Source organism: Ambystoma mexicanum, chromosome 13 (assembly GCF_040938575.1).
Source record: "Ambystoma mexicanum isolate Mex_15411 chromosome 13, UKY_AmexF1_1, whole genome shotgun sequence".
Classification (NCBI taxonomy): domain Eukaryota; kingdom Metazoa; phylum Chordata; class Amphibia; order Caudata; family Ambystomatidae; genus Ambystoma; species Ambystoma mexicanum.
In genome coordinates, this window is record NC_090938.1 from 46071236 (window position 1) to 46090171 (window position 18936).

Below are 18936 nucleotides of genomic sequence, written 5' to 3' on the forward strand. Positions count from 1 at the left end.
TGCAGAGGGGTTGCCCTGCCCCTCTTCTTACAGAACACCCCTCCTTCCGCAAGGTGGCCATTTTAGATGTGTTTATGGAACAAGCCTGGCTGGTGCCAGCAAGCCTACCTTCCAAGCAGAGGCATGATATGGTCAAGAAACCCGGCCCCGTGCTGCCTACTCCCCGTGCCTGCTCATTCCCAGCTTGCTTAGCATTATCAAATGAACCTGGTTTTAGACCCAGCGTCACGCGCCCGCGTGGTTGCGCACTTGCCAACCCTCCAGGTTTCTTTCTCCGCACGTGGAGTCTTTTCACCTGAAATAAATACATTCTCAAATTCTTTACTCAAGACAAATTTTCAAACTATTAAAATATTGCTTTAATTACAACCAGGAGTTTGTCTATTGACATTACAATGGCAGATCGTTGTGTTACAGACAGACAGCTTCACCAAGGCCTTCACGTGACATTTCCCTGTGAGACAGAGTGGGCGGCTCTGGCTTGCCATGGCATCCTCCTCCGCTCTCCTGATTGGTCGAAGGCATTCAAAGCATTTCATCTATTAATAAGCGCCACCAGTGTCCTTAATGCTCAGTTGTCCACGTCCTTGCAGTTGGTCTTTCTTCCATGGCGAAGGGGGTGCAGGTCCATGCCTGGAAGGGGGGAGCCCAGTACTGGACTTATCTGTGCCTAGAAATATCACAATGTAATGCTGGGCCCAGAGGTGTAGAATGTGGGCTGCTGCTGCAGTGTGTTACTTTGCCACACAGAACCAGCAGATTTCATCCAAGCAGGCGCGAGATGCCACACCCTGTCCACAGTACAGCAGCTCTGTTGGCATGTGGGGCCGGGTACCACCTCGGGGATCTGGGGGGTGCCAACCGCCCGTGAGCATGCTGAGAGGTTCTTTAACATACACCCCATGTCGACACAACCCAGAAGACGCATTGCCACGCAAACATTTCATAAGACTATTTCGTGCAGGTTTTTCCGGAGACCCGCTCTTGCCGCCGACCCACCCACCCATGGAGCTTGAAATGGCGAGCATCTTTGATCTAGAACAGGTAAAGTGCAGTGCAGGCGTCCTATATCTAAAAAAATACAATTTTCCAGATCCATTTTGTTTTGTGCATTTGTGTTGTGTGAAACAGTGGACGAGAGAAAAACAATTGCAACAGTTAAACTAAGAGAGGGCGGTGCCTGTTTGTCACAGTGTGCTTAGCAGTCTGTTGAAAGTGTGCCTAAAATTGATTCTCAAAGGCCGGCAGAGGAAGGCTTTGGAAGGGAAGAAATACAGCAGGCGTTGCGAAGAATACAGAAGAGAGACAACAGGGAAAAAAGGCATGTATGCATATTTCTATAGAATTTCTTGTAACATGCTGGTAAAGGGTCGCCGGGCCAGACAGTACTCTATAGTCACTGCCCTTTGCGTCATTTTCTTGTTCGTGGGAAGACGTTTTCCCCAAGAGGCTAAGGGCGTTAAGAGAGGGACTAGCTGCTGCAAGGTTCAAGCCCCCACCCCACCAATTCACTGGTAAATGACCTTCTCTCTTTATGTTGGGCGATATTCTGTCATTTCAAAGCGCCTAGACGCGGGCCCTGCCGGTAGTTAGTGCTAGATACCTGCACCGTTTCCTTGATTATAAGGAGCTCCCAGCCTTGGAAACCCATTGCAGCTCATCATTTGAGCCTTCGATGCCTATATTTGGGGAATGCATTAAGAGGAAGCGGGAAAACACCTGTCCCCAGAGTGAAGTTTATTATGGGAAAGCAGACTCTAGTTTAATAATTGTAGAAAGAAAATAGGTCACACGTGACTAGATTTAGAAATCCTCCCACTGGCCTGGGGACCTGACGTGTGTGTGGGTGTGCATGTGATATGCTTCCCAGAAGGAGAGCTCGCGAGAAACCCACAAAGACGTCCTGCTGTTCTGGTTCCACAGTAATGAGGCAAATGCACTATTTCCTGCGACTGGTTGATGTCCCTAGAACCCTACATTATCCATTCCTCGACTAGAATAACAAGATACGCATTATAACATGTGACGTCACCAGCGATGACTTGAAAGACGCGGTATGGAATCTCAGATCTGGCGCCGCCGGTGGGAGCAATGCATTCTGGGTGAGCCAGATTTAAGGTTCCATGGCTTCTTTTGCTTGCCACATTTTAAGAATTTTGTGAGTGAAGTTTTTAATCTTATAGTCACTTGGGCGATATGTTTTTTAATTAATGTGGTTCTTTTGTTTCTATTAAATTGTGTTTGATAGAACTTGGGCCCTCCTCTGCTTCTAATACCGTTTTAATTAAATGCACGTGCAACCATCTTGTGTTGTCCCGCTGAAGGCCTTGAGGGCCGCGTTCCTGAGGGGTTTTCAGGATATCCCTCATTAATATTCATGAGGAAAAATGTGCAGGCATTTAGAATCATTGTATGCAAATGTATTTTATGAATAATAATGAGGGGTATCCTGAAAACCCGACATGGATCTGGCCCTCGAGGTCTGGAGTTGGTCAACCCCCAGCCTATCCTGGAGGCTATTTTGTGATCCATGTGACTAAGGCGCTCTTGAACAAATCTTCAACAACAAAGATTTCATAAAAGATAACTTGGATTCCTGCAATTTGTGGTAGAGTTTTTGAGCCAAAGAACCTTTCGGCGCCCAGGAGTGCACCTATCAACCATGGGAAATGAAAATGCGGGTGAAGTGCGAAGATTTCGCTTCTGTGAGTGTGCTCTGCAGTGACACCTCTTTGCCGGCAAGGGGATTGGCGGGTGAAGGAAACGGACTCTATGCGGGTGTCACCTGCCCAGGCATGGGCTTGGGAGGGTTGAAGCCCATCCCACTTTGGTGCAGCAGGCATCATTCTGCTGCAACACCCAGCCCAGGCCCAGACTGCAAGAACCTGTGACATTTCTCACCTCGGAGAGCCGTGTATGAGAACCCAGTAATGGAAGTGAACTTGGATGCAGAGGGCACGCGCCTGCCCAGGGGATATCAGTAAATACCCGCCCTTTCCTGCAGCTAAAGGCCTGACTGCTGGCTCAGCCTTCCCATGGCTCATGCTTTCAATAATTAGCATTAACAACAACAAAGCATGTCTATTTGTGTGCATGCAGGGATTGTATGTAAGTATGAATGTATGCGTGCATGCGAGGGCGTGTGCAAGTGGGTGTATGTTGGTTTACTAGGAGGTATCTGCACTTGCACACATATGAATGAATGAAGTGTGACTGGTATACATGGGTGTGACTGCGTGTGTTAATGAGAGCGTAGTGCGGAGGTATCTGCACGTGCACACATATGAATGAATGCAGTGTGAGTGGTGTACAGGGGTGTGACTGCGTGTGTTAATGAGAGCGCAGTGCGGAGGTATCTGCACTTGCACACATATGAATGAATGCAGTGTGACTGGTGTACATGGGTGTGACTGCGTGTGTTAATGAGAGCGCAGTGTGGAGGTATCTGCACGTGCACACATATGAATGAATGCAGTGTGACTGGTGTACATGGGTGTGACTGCGTGTGTTAATGAGAGCGCATGCGGAGGTATCTGCACGTGCACACATATGAATGAATGCAGTGTGACTGGTGTCCATGGGTGTGACTGCGTGTGTTAATGAGAGCGCAGTGCGGAGGCATCTGCACGTGCACACATATGAATGCAGTGTGAGTGGTGTACAGGGGTGTGACTGCGTGTGTTAATGAGAGCGCAGTGCGGAGGTATCTGCACATGCACACATATGAATGAATGCAGTGTGACTGGTGTACATGGGTGTGACTGCGTGTGTTAATGAGAGCGCAGTGCGGAGGTATCTGCACGTGCACACATATGAATGCAGTGTGATTGGCGTACAGGGGTGTGACTGCGTGTGTTAATGAGAGCGCAGTGTGGAGGTATCTGCACGTGCACACATATGAATGAATGCAGTGTGACTGGTATACATGGGTGTGACTGCGTGTGTTAATGAGAGCGCAGTGCAAAGGTATCTGCACGTGCACACATATGAAGGAATGCAGTGTGACTGGTGTACATGGGTGTGACTGCGTGTGTTAATGAGAGCGCAGTGCGGAGGTATCTGCACGTGCACACATATGAATGCAGTGTGAGTGGTGTACAGGGGTGTGACTGCGTGTGTTAATGAGAGCGCAGTGCGGAGGTATCTGCACGTGCACACATATGAATGAATGCCGTGTGACTGGTGTACATGGGTGTGACTGCGTGTGTTAATGAGAGCGCAGTGCGGAGGTATCTGCACGTGCACACATATGAATGAATGCAGTGTGACTGGTTTACATGGGTGTGACTGCGTGTGTTAATGAGAGCGCAGTGCGGAGGTATCTGCACGTGCACACATATGAATGAATGCAGTGTGACTGGTGTACATGGGTGTGACTGCGTGTGTTAATGAGAGCACAGTGCGGAGGTATCTGCACGTGCACACATATGAATGAATGCAGTGTCACTGTGTACATGGGTGTGACTGTGTGTGTTAATGAGAGCGCGGTGCAGAGGTATCTGCACGTGCACACATATGAATGAATGCAGTGTGACTGGTGTCCATGGGTGTGACTGCGTGTGTTAATGAGAGCGCAGTGCGGAGGTATCTGCACGTGCAGACATATGAACGAATGCAGTGTGATTGGTGTACATGGGTGTGACTGCGTGTGTTAATGAGAGCGCAGTGCGGAGCTATCTGCACGTGCACACATATGAATGCAGTGTGAGTGGTGTACAGGGGTGTGACTGCGTGTGTTAATGAGAGCGCAGTGCGGAGGTATCTGCACGTGCACACATATGAATGCAGTGTGAGTGGTGTACAGGGGTGTGACTGCATGTGTTAATGAGAGCGCAGTGCAGAGGTATCTGCACGTGCACACATATGAATGCAGTGTGAGTGGTGTACAGGGGTGTGACTGCGTGTGTTAATGAGAGCGCAGTGCGGAGGTATCTGCACGTGCACACATATGAATGCAGTGTGAGTGGTGTACAGGGGTGTGACTGTGTGTGTTAATGAGAGCGCAGTGCAGAGGTATCTGCACGTGCACACATATGAATGAATGCAGTGTGACTGGTGTACATGGGTGTGACTGCGTGTGTTAATGAGAGCGCAGTGCGGAGGTATCTGCATGTGCACACATATGGATGAATGCAGTGTGACTGGTGTACATGGGTGTGACTGTGTGTGTTCATGAGAGCGCAGTGCGGAGGTATCTGCACGTGCACACATATGAATGAATGCAGTGTGAGTGGTGTACAGGGGTGTGACTGCGTGTGTTAATGAGAGCGCAGTGCGGAGGTATCTGCACGTGCACACATATGAATGCAATGTGAGTGGTGTACAGGGGTGTGACTGCGTGTGTTAATGAGAGCGCAGTGCGGAGGTATCTGTACGTGCACACATATGAATGAATGCAGTGTGACTGGTGTACATGGGTGTGAATGCGTGTGTTAATGAGAGCGCAGTGCGGAGGTATCTGCACGTGCACACATATGAATGCAGTGTGAGTGGTGTACAGGAGTGTGACTGCGTGTGTTAATGAGAGCGCAGTGCGGAGGTATCTGCACGTGCACACATATGAATGAATGCAGTGTGAGTGGTGTACAGGGGTGTGACTGCGTGTGTTAATGAGAGCGCAGTGCAGAGGTATCTGCACGTGCACACATATGAATGCAGTGTGAGTGGTGTACACGGGTGTGACTGCGTGTGTTAATGAGAGCGCAGTGCAGAGGTATCTGCACGTGCACACATATGAATGAATGCAGTGTGAGTGGTGTACAGGGGTGTGACTGCGTGTGTTAATGAGAGCGCAGTGCGGAGGTATCTGCACGTGCACACATATGAATGAATGCAGTGTGACTGGTGTGCATGGGTGTGGCTGCATGTGTTAATGAGAGCGCAGTGCGGAGGTATCTGCATGTGCACACATATGAATGCAGTGTGAGTGGTGTACAGGGGTGTGACTGCGTGTGTTAATGAGAGCGCAGTGCGGAGGTATCTGCACGTGCACACATATGAATGAATGCAGTGTGACTGATGTACATGGGTGTGGCTGCGTGTGTTAATGAGAGCGCAGTGCGGAGGTATCTGCACGTGCACACATATGAATGCAGTGTGAGTGGTGTACAGGGGTGTGACTGCGTGTGTTAATGAGAGCACAGTGCGGAGGTATCTGCACGTGCACACATATGAATGAATGCAGTGTCACTGGTGTACATGGGTGTGACTGCGTGTGTTAATGAGAGCGCAGTGCGGAGGTATCTGCACTTGCACACATATGAATGAATGCAGTGTGACTGGTGTACATGGGTGTGACTGCGTGTGTTAATGAGAGCGCAGTGTGGAGGTATCTACACGTGCACACATATGAATGAATGCAGTGTGACTGGTGTACATGGGTGTGACTGCGTGTGTTAATGAGAGCGCGGTGCGGAGGTATCTGCACGTGCACACATATGAATGAATGCAGTGTGACTGGTGTCCATGGGTTTGACTGCGTGTGTTAATGAGAGCGCAGTGCGGAGGTATCTGCACGTGCACACATATGAACAAATGCAGTGTGACTGGTGTACATGGGTGTGACTGCGTGTGTTAATGAGAGCGCAGTGCGGAGCTATCTGCACGTGCACACATATGAATGCAGTGTGAGTGGTGTACAGGGGTGTGACTGTGTGTGTTAATGAGAGCGCAGTGCGGAGGTATCTGCACGTGCACACATATGAATGCAGTGTGAGTGGTGTACAGGGGTGTGACTGCGTGTGTTAATGAGACCGCAGTGCGGAGGTATCTGCACGTGCACACATATGAATGCAGTGTGAGTGGTGTACAGGGGTGTGACTGCGTGTGTTAATGAGAGTGCAGTGCGGAGGTATCTGCACGTGCACACATATGAATGCAGTGTGAGTGGTGTACAGGGGTGTGACTGCGTGTGTTAATGAGAGCGCAGTGCAGAGGTATCTGCACGTGCACACATATGAATGAATGCAGTGTGACTGGTGTACATGGGTGTGACTGCGTGTGTTAATGAGAGCGCAGTGCGGAGGTATCTGCACGTGCACACATATGAATGAATGCAGTGTGACTAGTGTACATGGGTGTGACTGCGTGTGTTCATGAGATCGCAGTGCGGAGGTATCTGCACGTGCACACATATGAATGAATGCAGTGTGAGTGGTGTACAGGGGTGTGACTGCGTGTGTTAATGAGAGCGCAGTGCGGAGGTATCTGCACGTGCACACATATGAATGCAGTGTGAGTGGTGTACAGGGGTGTGACTGCGTGTGTTAATGAGAGCGCAGTGCGGAGGTATCTGCACGTGCACACATGAATGAATGCAGTGTGACTGGTGTACATGGGTGTGAATGCGTGTGTTAATGAGAGCGCAGTGCGGAGGTATCTGCACGTGCACACATATGAATGCAGTGTGGGTGGTGTACAGGGGTGTGACTGCGTGTGTTAATGAGAGCGCAGTGTGGAGGTATCTGCACGTGCACACATATGAATGAATGCAGTGTGAGTGGTGTACAGGGGTGTGACTGCGTGTGTTAATGAGAGCGCAGTGCAGAGGTATCTGCACGTGCACACATATGAATGAATGCAGTGTGAGTGGTGTAGAGGGGTGTGACTGCGTGTGTTAATGAGAGTGCAGTGCAGAGGTATCTGCACATGCACACATATGAATGAATGCAGTGTGACTGGTGTACATGGGTGTGGCTGCGTGTGTTAATGAGAGCGCAGTGCGGAGGTATCTGCACGTGCACACATATGAATCCAGTGTGAGTGGTGTACAGGGGTCTGACTGCGTGTGTTAATGAGAGCGCAGTGCGGAGGTATCTGTACATGCACACATATGAATGAATGCAGTGTGAGTGGTGTACAGGGGTGTGACTGCGTGTGTTAATGAGAGCGCAGTGCGGAGGTATCTGCACGTGCACACATATGAATGAATGCAGTGTGACTGGTGTACATGGGTGTGGCTGCGTGTGTTAATGAGAGCGCAGTGCGGAGGTATCTGCACGTGCACACATATGAATGCAGTGTGAGTGGTGTACAGGGGTGTGACTGCGTGTGTTAATGAGAGCGCAGTGCGGAGGTATCTGCACGTGCACACATGAATGAATGCAGTGTGACTGGTGTACATGGGTGTGACTGCGTGTGTTAATGAGAGCGCAGTGCGGAGGTATCTGCACGTGCACACATATGAATGAATGCAGCGTGACTGGTGTACATGGGTGTGACTGCGTGTGTTAATGAGAGCGCAGTGCGGAGGTATCTGCATGTGCACACATATTAATGAATGCAGTGTGACTGGTGTACATGGGTGTGGCTGCGTGTGTTAATGAGAGCGCAGTGCGGAGGTATCTGCACGTGCACACATATGAATGAATGCAGTGTGACTGGTGTACATGGGTGTGACTGTGTGTGTTAATGAGAGCGCAGTGCGGAGGTATCTGCACGTGCACGCATGAATGAATACAGTGTGACTGGTGTGCATGGGTGTGACTGCGTGTGTCAATGAGAGCGCAGTGCGGAGGTATCTGCACGTGCACACATATGAATGCAGTGTGAGTGGTGTAAAGGGGTGTGACTACGTGTGTTAATGAGAGCGCAGTGCGGAGGTATCTGCACGTGCACACATATGAATGAATGCGGTGTGACTGGTGTACATGGGTGTGACTGCGTGTGTTAATGAGAGCGCAGTGCAAATGTTCTAGGTGCTAGTGTGAATGACAGATCAGCTGAGTGGGCGCGTGACTGGTGGTTGAATGTGTAGGAATGTGTGTGCATGTGTGTGTATGCAAGCTGGGGCCTGGGGAGGGTCATTGGTGCATGGACATTTTTTGACAAGAGCATAGCATGTTTTGCTGCCCCTTTTGGCCAAAAGAAAGCCAACTTGAGTGTTATTATGTGATGGTGGGGTTGGAGTGGGGGGTGGCAGGGTACTTTAGTGGGGCTGGCCTGGCTGGGTCTTAGTGTGGCATGGAATGTTGTACTTGCATTAAGGGCAAAGCCAACATGATGAGTGTGCTTAGATGGGGGAGGGCATTTTTCTTTATTTTTACTTATTTTTACTGGTGTTAAGGTCGAAGGCAACATAACTATTCTTACATGGAGAATATAAACAAGAGTGCAACATAAGCGTTCTTATATGGGGGGGGGGTTGTGTAATGATAATATGTTATTTATATAGCACTTTCGCCAAAGCGCTATACAGAGAACATAATTACATAAAATGTTTCACCCAGGCGAAGTTTGCACTCATTTATCGGGCTTTGAAATATGAAAAGCTGAATTGGCCTGCCTGGATTTTAGCCTAAGAATCACACTCAGATTGCAACAGTGAGTGCTCAGCCCACTGAGCTATTTTACCGGCTATCCAGAAAGAGCATGTCTTCTTATGGTGGCATTGCAGTTTATTACTGGTGTTAAGGCCAAAGGCAACATAAGTGTTCTTACATTTGCGTGGGAGGATTCGTGCAGCCTGCAAGGCAATGTTTTGGCGCGACATTTGTTACTGCCGTTAGGGAGCAAACACAACATAATGAGTGCGTATGTGGGTAGTGGGGGATTTGTGTAGCCAGCTCGGATATGTTTTCTTACTGTGGCATGGCTTTTTTTTTACTGGAATTAAGGCAGAGCCAACAGGAGTATGTTCTTAGATGGGGATACTGGCATGCATTGGCAGAGCCAGCATAAACATGCTTTGTTATAGTATCCTTACTGGCATCATGGACAAAGCAAACACAAGTATTTTCCTATGTGGGCATAGTGGCATATATAGGTGCAACAGAATGCACATGTGTGGGCATAAGCAATATGAAAATGCTTTTTACACTTGCAGAGTCCTGGCATAGAGTGGGCAAAGGCATCATGGAAATGCTCCTGTGCATTGTTGGTGGCTTGGCATCTAACGGAGGTCTTACCCTGCAAAACAGATTGTAAACTGTGTGGCTTTTTACCTAATTAATCACAGAAGGTGTACTGTAAAATGCACTATTTTAACCCATGATTTAAAATCTTTTTCTAAGGGCACAACCCTCCTTAAGGGCACAAGTGGGGTCTGGAGCGAATGCAGTCGGGTCCACACTAAGAAGCGCCCGCAGAAGGAAGGGCACTTGCTCTTCCCCTTGATTGGTTCGCCCTCCTGTCAGTCCGGCGCATTGGGCTGGGGGAAGAACAAGCGCCCTTCCTTCTGCGGGCGCTTCTTAGTGTGGACCCGACTGCATTAGCTCCAGACCCCGCTTGTTACACACTCCTGGCTTCGCCTCGGGCGAGCTGGGGTTAAAGATGGACCTAATGGACCAGAGGAAAGTGTAATATGTTCTCAGCCTCCTGGCCTTCGGGAGGGGGCAGAGGGGGGGAGCAATAGAGCAAACGTTTAGTGCCCCGTCTCACTAACAGTTTTCAAAACTGCATCCAGCCCCCCCAAAATGTTGAGGCTGGCTCCGCCCCTGCCCAGAAAGCAGGTGAGTTTTCGGGCATGCAGGAGGTTTTGCGGTCTGGTTCTGAAGGTGCTGGGTGCCTTCCAATGGCACAGTAGAGGGATGGGAAGGGCGGGAAGCCCGTGGAAAGGCACTGTCTGATTACAATCCACGGGCCGGTGCCCGGGCACCGATAGCCGGGTAATTGGTGGGTAAGAGGTCCTTCAGAGTTTAGCCTTGTGGGTGAGAGGGAAGCTTCACCTTGTCTACTTTCACTGACACATTTAACAGTGGTTAGTATCAGCACTGGAAACCGCTTTTACCCCATTTCTGTATACCCGCTCCTAAAAGGCGTACCTGCTTATTCTACAAGAACGAGCTTCCTTAATGCTTTGATTATACCTTAAAATTGTTTCAGAACTTCAGCTCTTACTAAATGGCCACGGGCAAAGAGGCCGGGCAAAAATGGCGCGAAACAGGCCGCAGTGTCGGTAGCATGCTCCAAGGTTCTCATTGGGTTGAAGCTGCCATCATAACCCTTCTGAGCCAATGACAGGGCCAGTAGCAGGCACCGAGGTTCTCATTGGGGTAAAGCTGCCATCATGACCCTTCTCATTGGGTTGAAGCTGCCATCATAACCCTTCTGAGCCAATGACAGGGCCAGGAGCAGGCACCAAGGTTCTCATTGGGTTAAAGCTGCCATCATGACCCTTCTGAGCCAATGACAGGATCAGGAGCAGGCACCGAGGTTCTCATTGGGTTGAAGCTGCCATCATAAACAATCTGAGCCAATGACAGGGCCAGTAGCAGGCACCAAGGTTCTCATTGGGTTGAAGCTGTCATCATAACCCTTCTGAGCCAATGTCAGGGCTCGTAGCAGGCACCAAGGTTCTCATTGGGTTGAAGCTGCCATCACAACTTTTCTGAGCGAATGACAGGGCCAGTAGCAAGCACCAAGGTTCTCATTGGGTTGAAGCTGCCATCATAACCCCTCTGAGCCAATGACAGGGCAGGGCTGTTTCACTGGTGGTATCTGGCAACAATGGTAGGTGGGCCGGTTAGAAGCCACCCTTTTTTTTTCTCACGGGGGCGCGATAGCTGTGAGAAGGCAGGCACTTGCTCCTGAGCTGCACGAATTTGCTTGCGCACCAACGGCTTTCTATGCAACCACTGTCTTTCCTAAACCTCTCTTGCCCCCCCGCGCCCAAACAAATGTCCCATTTTACCAGAAATGAGAAAGGTAGAAACGGAAAGCGGAGGCGGTGGGGATTCCGTGGTTTAAACAGTAGGCGGGAAGTGGGCTGACTGGCGACATTGCAGAGGCAGAGGCAGACTGGCCTACAGGGACATTTGCAGGACTGGCCTCACTAGTGTAATGTCAGTCACTTATCCTCTGATATGACTTCTTATTCTTCACCAGCACATCCGGCCTGCTAAGGACACCCTGCTGGGGTAGAATTCACAGATGTCCCTGTTGGCCAGTGTTCCCCCGCTTAAATGCTGTACAATTCTGCATTCTAATGCTTTCAAATATATGAAATTCTTTATTTGCCCCAGCAAAGGTCCCAAAACATGTCTGCGGCCGGGTTCCTACCTGGGCCTGCCAGGCAGATAGTATTAATGGAATCTTAGCAAACGAGTAATCAGCCAATCGGGGCCCCCGCCTCTCCCCCAATAATTACCGCGCTCTAGACACTCCCTGATCAAGTCTTCTGCGCTTGACTAATCCCCGCCGAATGGGAGCGATTACTGTTAGGGAAGGCAGCGGGCAATTGCAGTATTTATACAATCATCCGGACATCGCGAGACAGCCCGAGCGGAAACACGCTGTCAAACACTTCCTGTGAAGAAGCACCGCCCTCATTACCCATCATGCCTTCTCTGTGGCTTCGTTCCAGGCCCAAGAATAATCCGTCAATGGATATTTCTTTTCACAATCCCATTCTTTCCCATCCTAGAAAACTAGTTTATGTAATAAAAAAAATATCTTATAGGAAAATCTCTCCACAGGCAGGCATCGCCCCTCCATGCCGAGGTTAGCTTTGCTGCGAGAACATTCCCTGATAGGAGCAGCTCGTTCCTGCCCGGTTTATCTCACCCTGCCTTAAAGTAATTCCTGCATCAGAATCACCAGCACTCCCCCCCACCCCATTAGAACATCTGTCCACTGGACCCATGTGTTCCTAAGTGCAATATTATGGACTCGCAGCCACCACACCATGAGGCTTTACAAGTTTGAGGAATGCTGTCGTTCGAGGAGTTAAACAAGACATGAACCTTTGGGTTAAAAATTGAGGTTTTTTTAAAGTAATGGCCTGATTCCTAGGGCGTTTTTCGATGGGATTGCACCATTATAAAAGGCTTCTGTGAATCGGGGACTAAGTAGCTAGCGAAAACATGACAGGCAAGTCCCTCCAGACATGAGCATGTGACATACAAGTCATGGCTACCCCTGCTGGCAGCGCAGTGCCCAAAAGGCATTTAACTTATTCACCTGGACCAGCTAGCTCGCTTAACGAGCACTCTGCTGTACACGTGTTGCTTCCATTTCTCGTCACTGCAACCTCTGGCAACCTTACCAGATAAACAGGCGGCATGGCCTCTCCTTCTCCATTCATTCATACAGATAGAGCCACCCCCCCCCTCCCACCGCCAGACAAGAATGACAACCATTTGCCCATCCATGGCGACGGCTAAAGTGAGAACGTGCACACAGACACGAGACAAGGGGCCTATGGGTCAGTCTCTGGTCCATGGTCTGTCCTCGTCATACTGACGTTTCCTGCTCCCCGCTGGGGTCTTCCTTTTTCCTTTTCATTCTACAGAAGCCGTGGAGGCCACAGAAGCAGGCGAAGGTGAATTGGGGCATGGCCTAGCGCAGTCGCCGGCCCTCCTGCAGGAACATCCAGGGACACCTGCGGAGAGAGGAGATGGGACAGACAAAGTGAGACACTGACCGCAAGCACGCATTCCTGCCATTTCCAGTGTGGGGGTTGGGAGGGTAGAGTAAGTGCTGTGCCCTGGGCATTAATCCATTCATTCTGTATGTGGCAGTCTGCCCCATTCCCGCCCAAGGACTGGGACTAGATTAGGCCATAACCCACTCCTCAAGCTCCACGTTGTCTCCCAAGCGGATTTAAAGCGCTTTCACGTATTCAGCCATTCTAAAAACATGTCACGTGATGGGTGATCCTTCCTGCAGGAGCAGTTCGCAATGGCAGTTCTCCTGCCTATTTCAAGCTCCTTCAGCTTAACTCTGGCTTATTTTGGCTTCCTTGTACTATAGACTATTTTATTTATTTATTTATTTATTTATTTGGGTTTGTAAAGGGCACTAGCAGCCCAATGGCATCTTCACATGTATATGCTTTCTGGAACTCTTACTTTCCCAACATGCTTTTCGGCCTAACATGGAGTCATCTAGTAACAGGAGTATCTGGTGACATGCGTGGATTTAGAACGTGTACACCTGCGGATGCCCCTCACATGTGCACCTCTTCTTCCTTGCCCACCATGTACCCAGGCTCAGATTCGCCCGCCTCTCCTGGTGGCACCTGTGCTTTCACCCTGACCAATGATGACCCCCTCTCCCTGGGTATTTATCCTCCAGAAGTGGACAGGACCCCACAGATCTAGTCTCCATAGCTGTGAACTGTACCTCACAGGTGGTCTTCAGGACTGGACAGCCGGCTGGAGATATGTCTCACAGGAGCTGGGCAGTCCATATTTAGCTGTAGGAGACTAGTTCGCAGCCAGGCCCAGAGAATTGATCTCAAACCCCAACACCTTTGAAGCTGTGCCAAAAAGATGGGGTGAAGCTTGGGAGGCCGCTCGGTAGCACCCCCCATTTGCAGGCCTCAAGACATTCCTATTGCCTTTAACGCTGGCACCTGGATGCCAGAGCCGCTGCTTCGAGAGTGGAGTATAAGGGACAGGTGCAGGGACCGAGAGTGACAGAGCAAGCAGAGGAACATGCAATGAAAAGCCAAGTCCAGACAGAAAGAGACAACTCAACAACATTCACACCCACCCACACACACACACACACCTCCAAAATCCCTAGATTTCCTTTGGAAAAAACGCCCATCCCATTTTGTAGGAAAAACATCCTGCTTTTAAATAGCGCTTGCAGCTAGACTTGTGGGCATCTAGGCGCTTTAATTGACAGGCAGTGCGGCTGACTGAACTCTAATGGGCTCATTCTTATCAAACTCCTCACTACGGTGGACAGAGTTGTCCCTGTCAGATGGGCAGCAGGCGCCCAGCCTAGAGGTGGGGCAACACTGAGACACTTCCTCTCTGTGGGCGAGAGTTGTATTCAGAGGTGCCCTCTCTCTTCTGTCTGTGATATGTCATGACTTCTCTTTCAGTGCCAGTGCAATGTTTTCCTCTCTCCCCCTCTCTCTCTCCCTCTCTTTCTGCTCTCTCTCTTCTGTCTGTGATATGTCATGACTTCTCTTTCAGTGCCAGTGCAATGTTTTCCTCTCTCCCCCTCTCTCTCTCCCTCTCTTTCTGCCCTCTCTCTTCTGTCTGTGATATGTCATGACTTCTCTTTCAGTGCCAGTGCAATGTTTTCCTCTCTCCCCCTCTCTCTCTCCCTCTCTTTCTGCCCTCTCTCTTCTGTCTGTGATATGTCATGACTTCTCTTTCAGTGCCAGTGCAATGTTTTCCTCTCTCCCCCTCTCTCTCTCCCTCTCTTTCTGCCCTCTCTCTTCTGTCTGTGATATGTCATGACTTCTCTTTCAGTGCCAGTGCAATGTTTTCCTCTCTCCCCCTCTCTCTCTCCCTCTCTTTCTGCCCTCTCTCTTCTGTCTGTGACATCTCATAACTTCTCTTTCAGTGCCAGTGTAATGTTTTCCTCTCTCTCTCTCTCCCTCTCTCTCTCTCTCTGAAACGTATTATCTTCTGCTCTTTTTCTCTCTGTCTCGTTTTCCCAACCGTTCTTTTGTCCCTCATTCTCTCTCTTCCTTATTCTCGCCATTCCTCGATATCGTTTCCTCAATTTAATTTTCTCTCCCGCCCCTCTCTTTCTCTTTATTTCTTTTTTCTCTCTCCCTTTTCCCGTCCTTGGCCATCTCATCCTCTCTCAATGCTTCAGCGCTTGAGTCTCCCTGAAACCCCCCCACCCCTCTCCCTCTACCTGAGACTCGTTTGCAGGGAGATTTTAGGCATAGTAGCAAAAGAGGTGCTGGAAGGGGCGGTGGCGGTCTATGCGAGGGCAGCCGCAATGTATTTAGGAACCTTGTGCCGCCGAACTTTAGGAGAGAAGGGGTTGATGGGAAGACAGGGCTCAGCAAGGGTGTCTGTGCGTTAAGTGTGTGTGCCCAGTCCCCACGGCACAGACACCTCGCCCTATCTCTCGTGTGCTCTCTCTCTCGTGCTCTCTCTCTATATATATTACAGGGCAGCGTTTGCACCCTATAGTTAAGGTGAGTCGGACTCCCATAGGCAACCTGAAAAAATGAATTGCTTTCAACTTTAGACTTGTGCAACAGATTTGGCCGAAATTCTGAAGACAGTTAGGGACCCATGCAACACACCCACCCAAGCCCCCACCCTCTGACTGCAACATTTGGGAAAGCTCAGTTAAAAAAAGGTGCACCCCTTCCCCAAAATAGATAGCTATTTCTCGGGTAAATTGCCAAGAAAAAACGTTTTTTATAAATGAAACAGCCGCCATCTTTTTTTTCTCGCTCTGAGAGATAGTGTGTCTATAGCCGAGATATAGAAAAATGAAACTCAGGAAATAAAATATTTGCAGGTCAAAAACATGCAAATGCCATCAGTCTAGAGGTGTGGGGGGCAGTAGGTAAGAGGACACCAAGTGACATTTGGGAGTTGGAGGGTGCAACACAAAGCTTTTTCACATAATCAGCGTGTGTTGTGTGGGGAGTGGGAGAGGGCAGGGGAGGTGAGGAGGCCACCATGACTGTGTGGGGAGCAGGCACAGATGTGGGGGGGGGGGCACTTGGTGAGGGCCTGGGGTGAAAAAAAAACATATTTTTCTGGGCATTTTCCCGATAGCTGCTGCTACCTGTAGACCACACACTGGAAATAGACATCCGGGTCTCCCATCCATGCGGTAGGCGGCTCCTAACCACTTAGAGCGACATGGCCTGGGGGGCGGCCACTTGCTCACTTTGAAACTAAGCAGGGTCGGTCCTGGTTATTGCATGGATTGGAGATAGTCTACAGTCCTGGATGCCGAATGTTTTCTTAGTTTTAACTATCTAATAACACACTAAGAAAGCACACAGCATCCAGGGATGTCATTTGTGGGTCGCAACCCCTGTGTTCTCCCTGGCTCCCCCTGTAAAAATAAAAGTAAAAAAAATGTAAACTGAAGCTCCTAGAGCAGCAGGGACCCCTGCAGCCTCTGCGGTGTGTGGACCCTGCCACACCAGGTCTGGGGTGCCCCAGCGCAGTCTTCACCCATCAGGGTTAAGGCTGGCGCGGGGCTTGCAGCGTGAGAAGGAAGCGCTCATTAGGGGTGGGAGCTGAACGTGACATGTGGCACGTGTTCACATGCCATATCCAGCTACAACCCCTTCTCCTTCGGCTTCTTTGCAGTGCATATACAGGAACCAGGAAGTTCTTACAGTTTTCTGTTTCCTGTTTGTGAGCAGCAGACCAGGGTGGTCTGGAGTGACGGATTGAAGCTGGAAAAACAGGTGAGAAGGCTTTCTTTAAAAATGTGGTGTGTATTTTGCATGCGTGACATGCGTGTCAGATGTATGTATGTGCTATGCGTCAGTGAGTGGTGGGTGAATGAGATTAAATGTGATAGTGTGTGTGTTTGAATGTTCTGGGTGGATGGGTGTGTGCCTGTGTAGAGCATGCAGTGTGAGTGGACATGAGAGAAGGTGTATGAGTGAGTGACTGGTGGGTGAATGAGTATGATTGTGATAGCGTGTTTCAATGTTCTCCATGGATATGTGTCTGTGTGGAGAATGCAGTGTGAGAGAAGGTGCATGCACCATTGAGTGGTGGGTGATTGAGTCGGAATGTGATAGTGTGTGTTTTAATGTTCTGGGGGTGTGTGCTTTCTTTTTTTGGAAAATGCAGTGCAAGTGGACAAGAAAGGTTTATGGGTGAATGAGTGTTGGGTGAGTGAGCGAGTAGGAATGTGAGTGTGTGTGTGTAAATGTTCTGGGTGGGTGGGTGCCAGTGTAAGTGTATGTGAGAGAAGGTATATGGGTGAGTGGCTGGTGGGTGAACGGCTATGAATGTGATTGTGTGTGAATGTTGTGGGTGGGTGCGTGTATGCCTGTGTGGTGAATGCAATGTGAATGAATGTGACAGGAGATGTATGGGTGGATGAAAGGGGATGCCTGTGTGTGTGTGTGTGTGTTAATGTTCTGGGTGGGTGGGTGCCAGTGTAGGTGTATGTGAGAGAAGGTATATGGGTGAGTGGCTGGTGGGTGTACGGGTATGAATGTGATTGTGTGTGAATGTTGTGGGTGGGTGCGTGTATGCCTGTGTGGTGAATGCAATGTGAATGAATGTGACAGGAGATTTATGGGTGGATGAAAGGGGATGCCTGTGTGTGTGTGTGTTAATGTTCTGGGTGGGTGGGTGCCAGTGTAGGTGTATGTGAGAGAAGGTATATGGGTGAGTGGCTGGTGGGTGTACGGGTATGAATGTGATTGTGTGTGAATGTTGTGGGTGGGTGCGTGTATGCCTGTGTGGTGAATGCAATGTGAATGAATGTGACAGGAGATTTATGGGTGGATGAAAGGGGATGCCTGTGTGTGTGTGTGTGTGTGTGTGTGTGTGTGTTAATGTTCTGGGTGGGTGGGTGCCAGGGTAGGTGTATGTGAGAGAAGGTATATGGGTGAGTGGCTGGTGGGTGTATGGGTATGAATGTGATTGTGTGTGTGAATGTTTTGGTTGTGTGGGTGCATCAGAAGTTTGTAAAAAAATATTTTAGACCTAGATATGAATGATTTAGTAAAGTTTGGTTGGATTCTGTCCAGAGGGGGCAAAATTAGAGGGGGGTGTCTCAACATTTTTAGATGGCTTATAACTTTGTTGCCGTTTGATGAATGTGGACAAAAGCTTTCAGAAAGATTATAGACCCAGCCTTGAATGTTTGTGCAAATGGATTTTGTCAAGTGGGGGCTAAGTTATATGACTATTTTTTGTACGTACATTTTGACAAGGACCTGAAAGCATGGTTTTGCAAATGTGTGTGTGTTTTATTTTTTGGAAAAGTGTCATGATGTAGGTACACAAAATAGTAATATACCTTTAATGACTGAGGTATAGCCTGTGGCCATGTAGTGGGCAGATTGTCTGGGTCATGGTGACCCGGACAATCTGGCTACTGGCAATGCCCACGAGGGACCAGCAATGGGGATAAAGTGGGCATGGCCACTAGGGACTGGCTATGTGCTAATGTTTTTCGAAATTGCGATAGGTTTGAATGGGGAAAAGAAAAATCTGCTTGTGGGTACAGATTGAAATGCTGGATGGGATTGCAGTAAATATGCATGAGGGGGGTCAGCAAGAAATTGAAGCATGGCTTTGCAAT

General features: G+C 49.4%; 1 protein-coding gene across 3 annotated transcripts in view; it reads right to left on the minus strand.

Annotated features, from left to right (window-relative positions):
* Window positions 1–345: 345 nt before the first annotated feature.
* Window positions 346–18936, minus strand: part of BLACAT1 (BLACAT1 overlapping LEMD1 locus) — a 199711-nt gene continuing 181120 nt past the window's right edge. For all 3 annotated transcript variants that reach the window (XM_069633149.1, XM_069633150.1, XM_069633151.1), the window contains one exon: window positions 346–13318. In XM_069633149.1, the coding sequence (XP_069489250.1) occupies window positions 13171–13272 (102 nt within the window). In that variant the 5' untranslated portion in view covers window positions 13273–13318 and the 3' untranslated portion in view covers window positions 346–13170. The remainder of the gene's footprint in view (window positions 13319–18936) is intronic.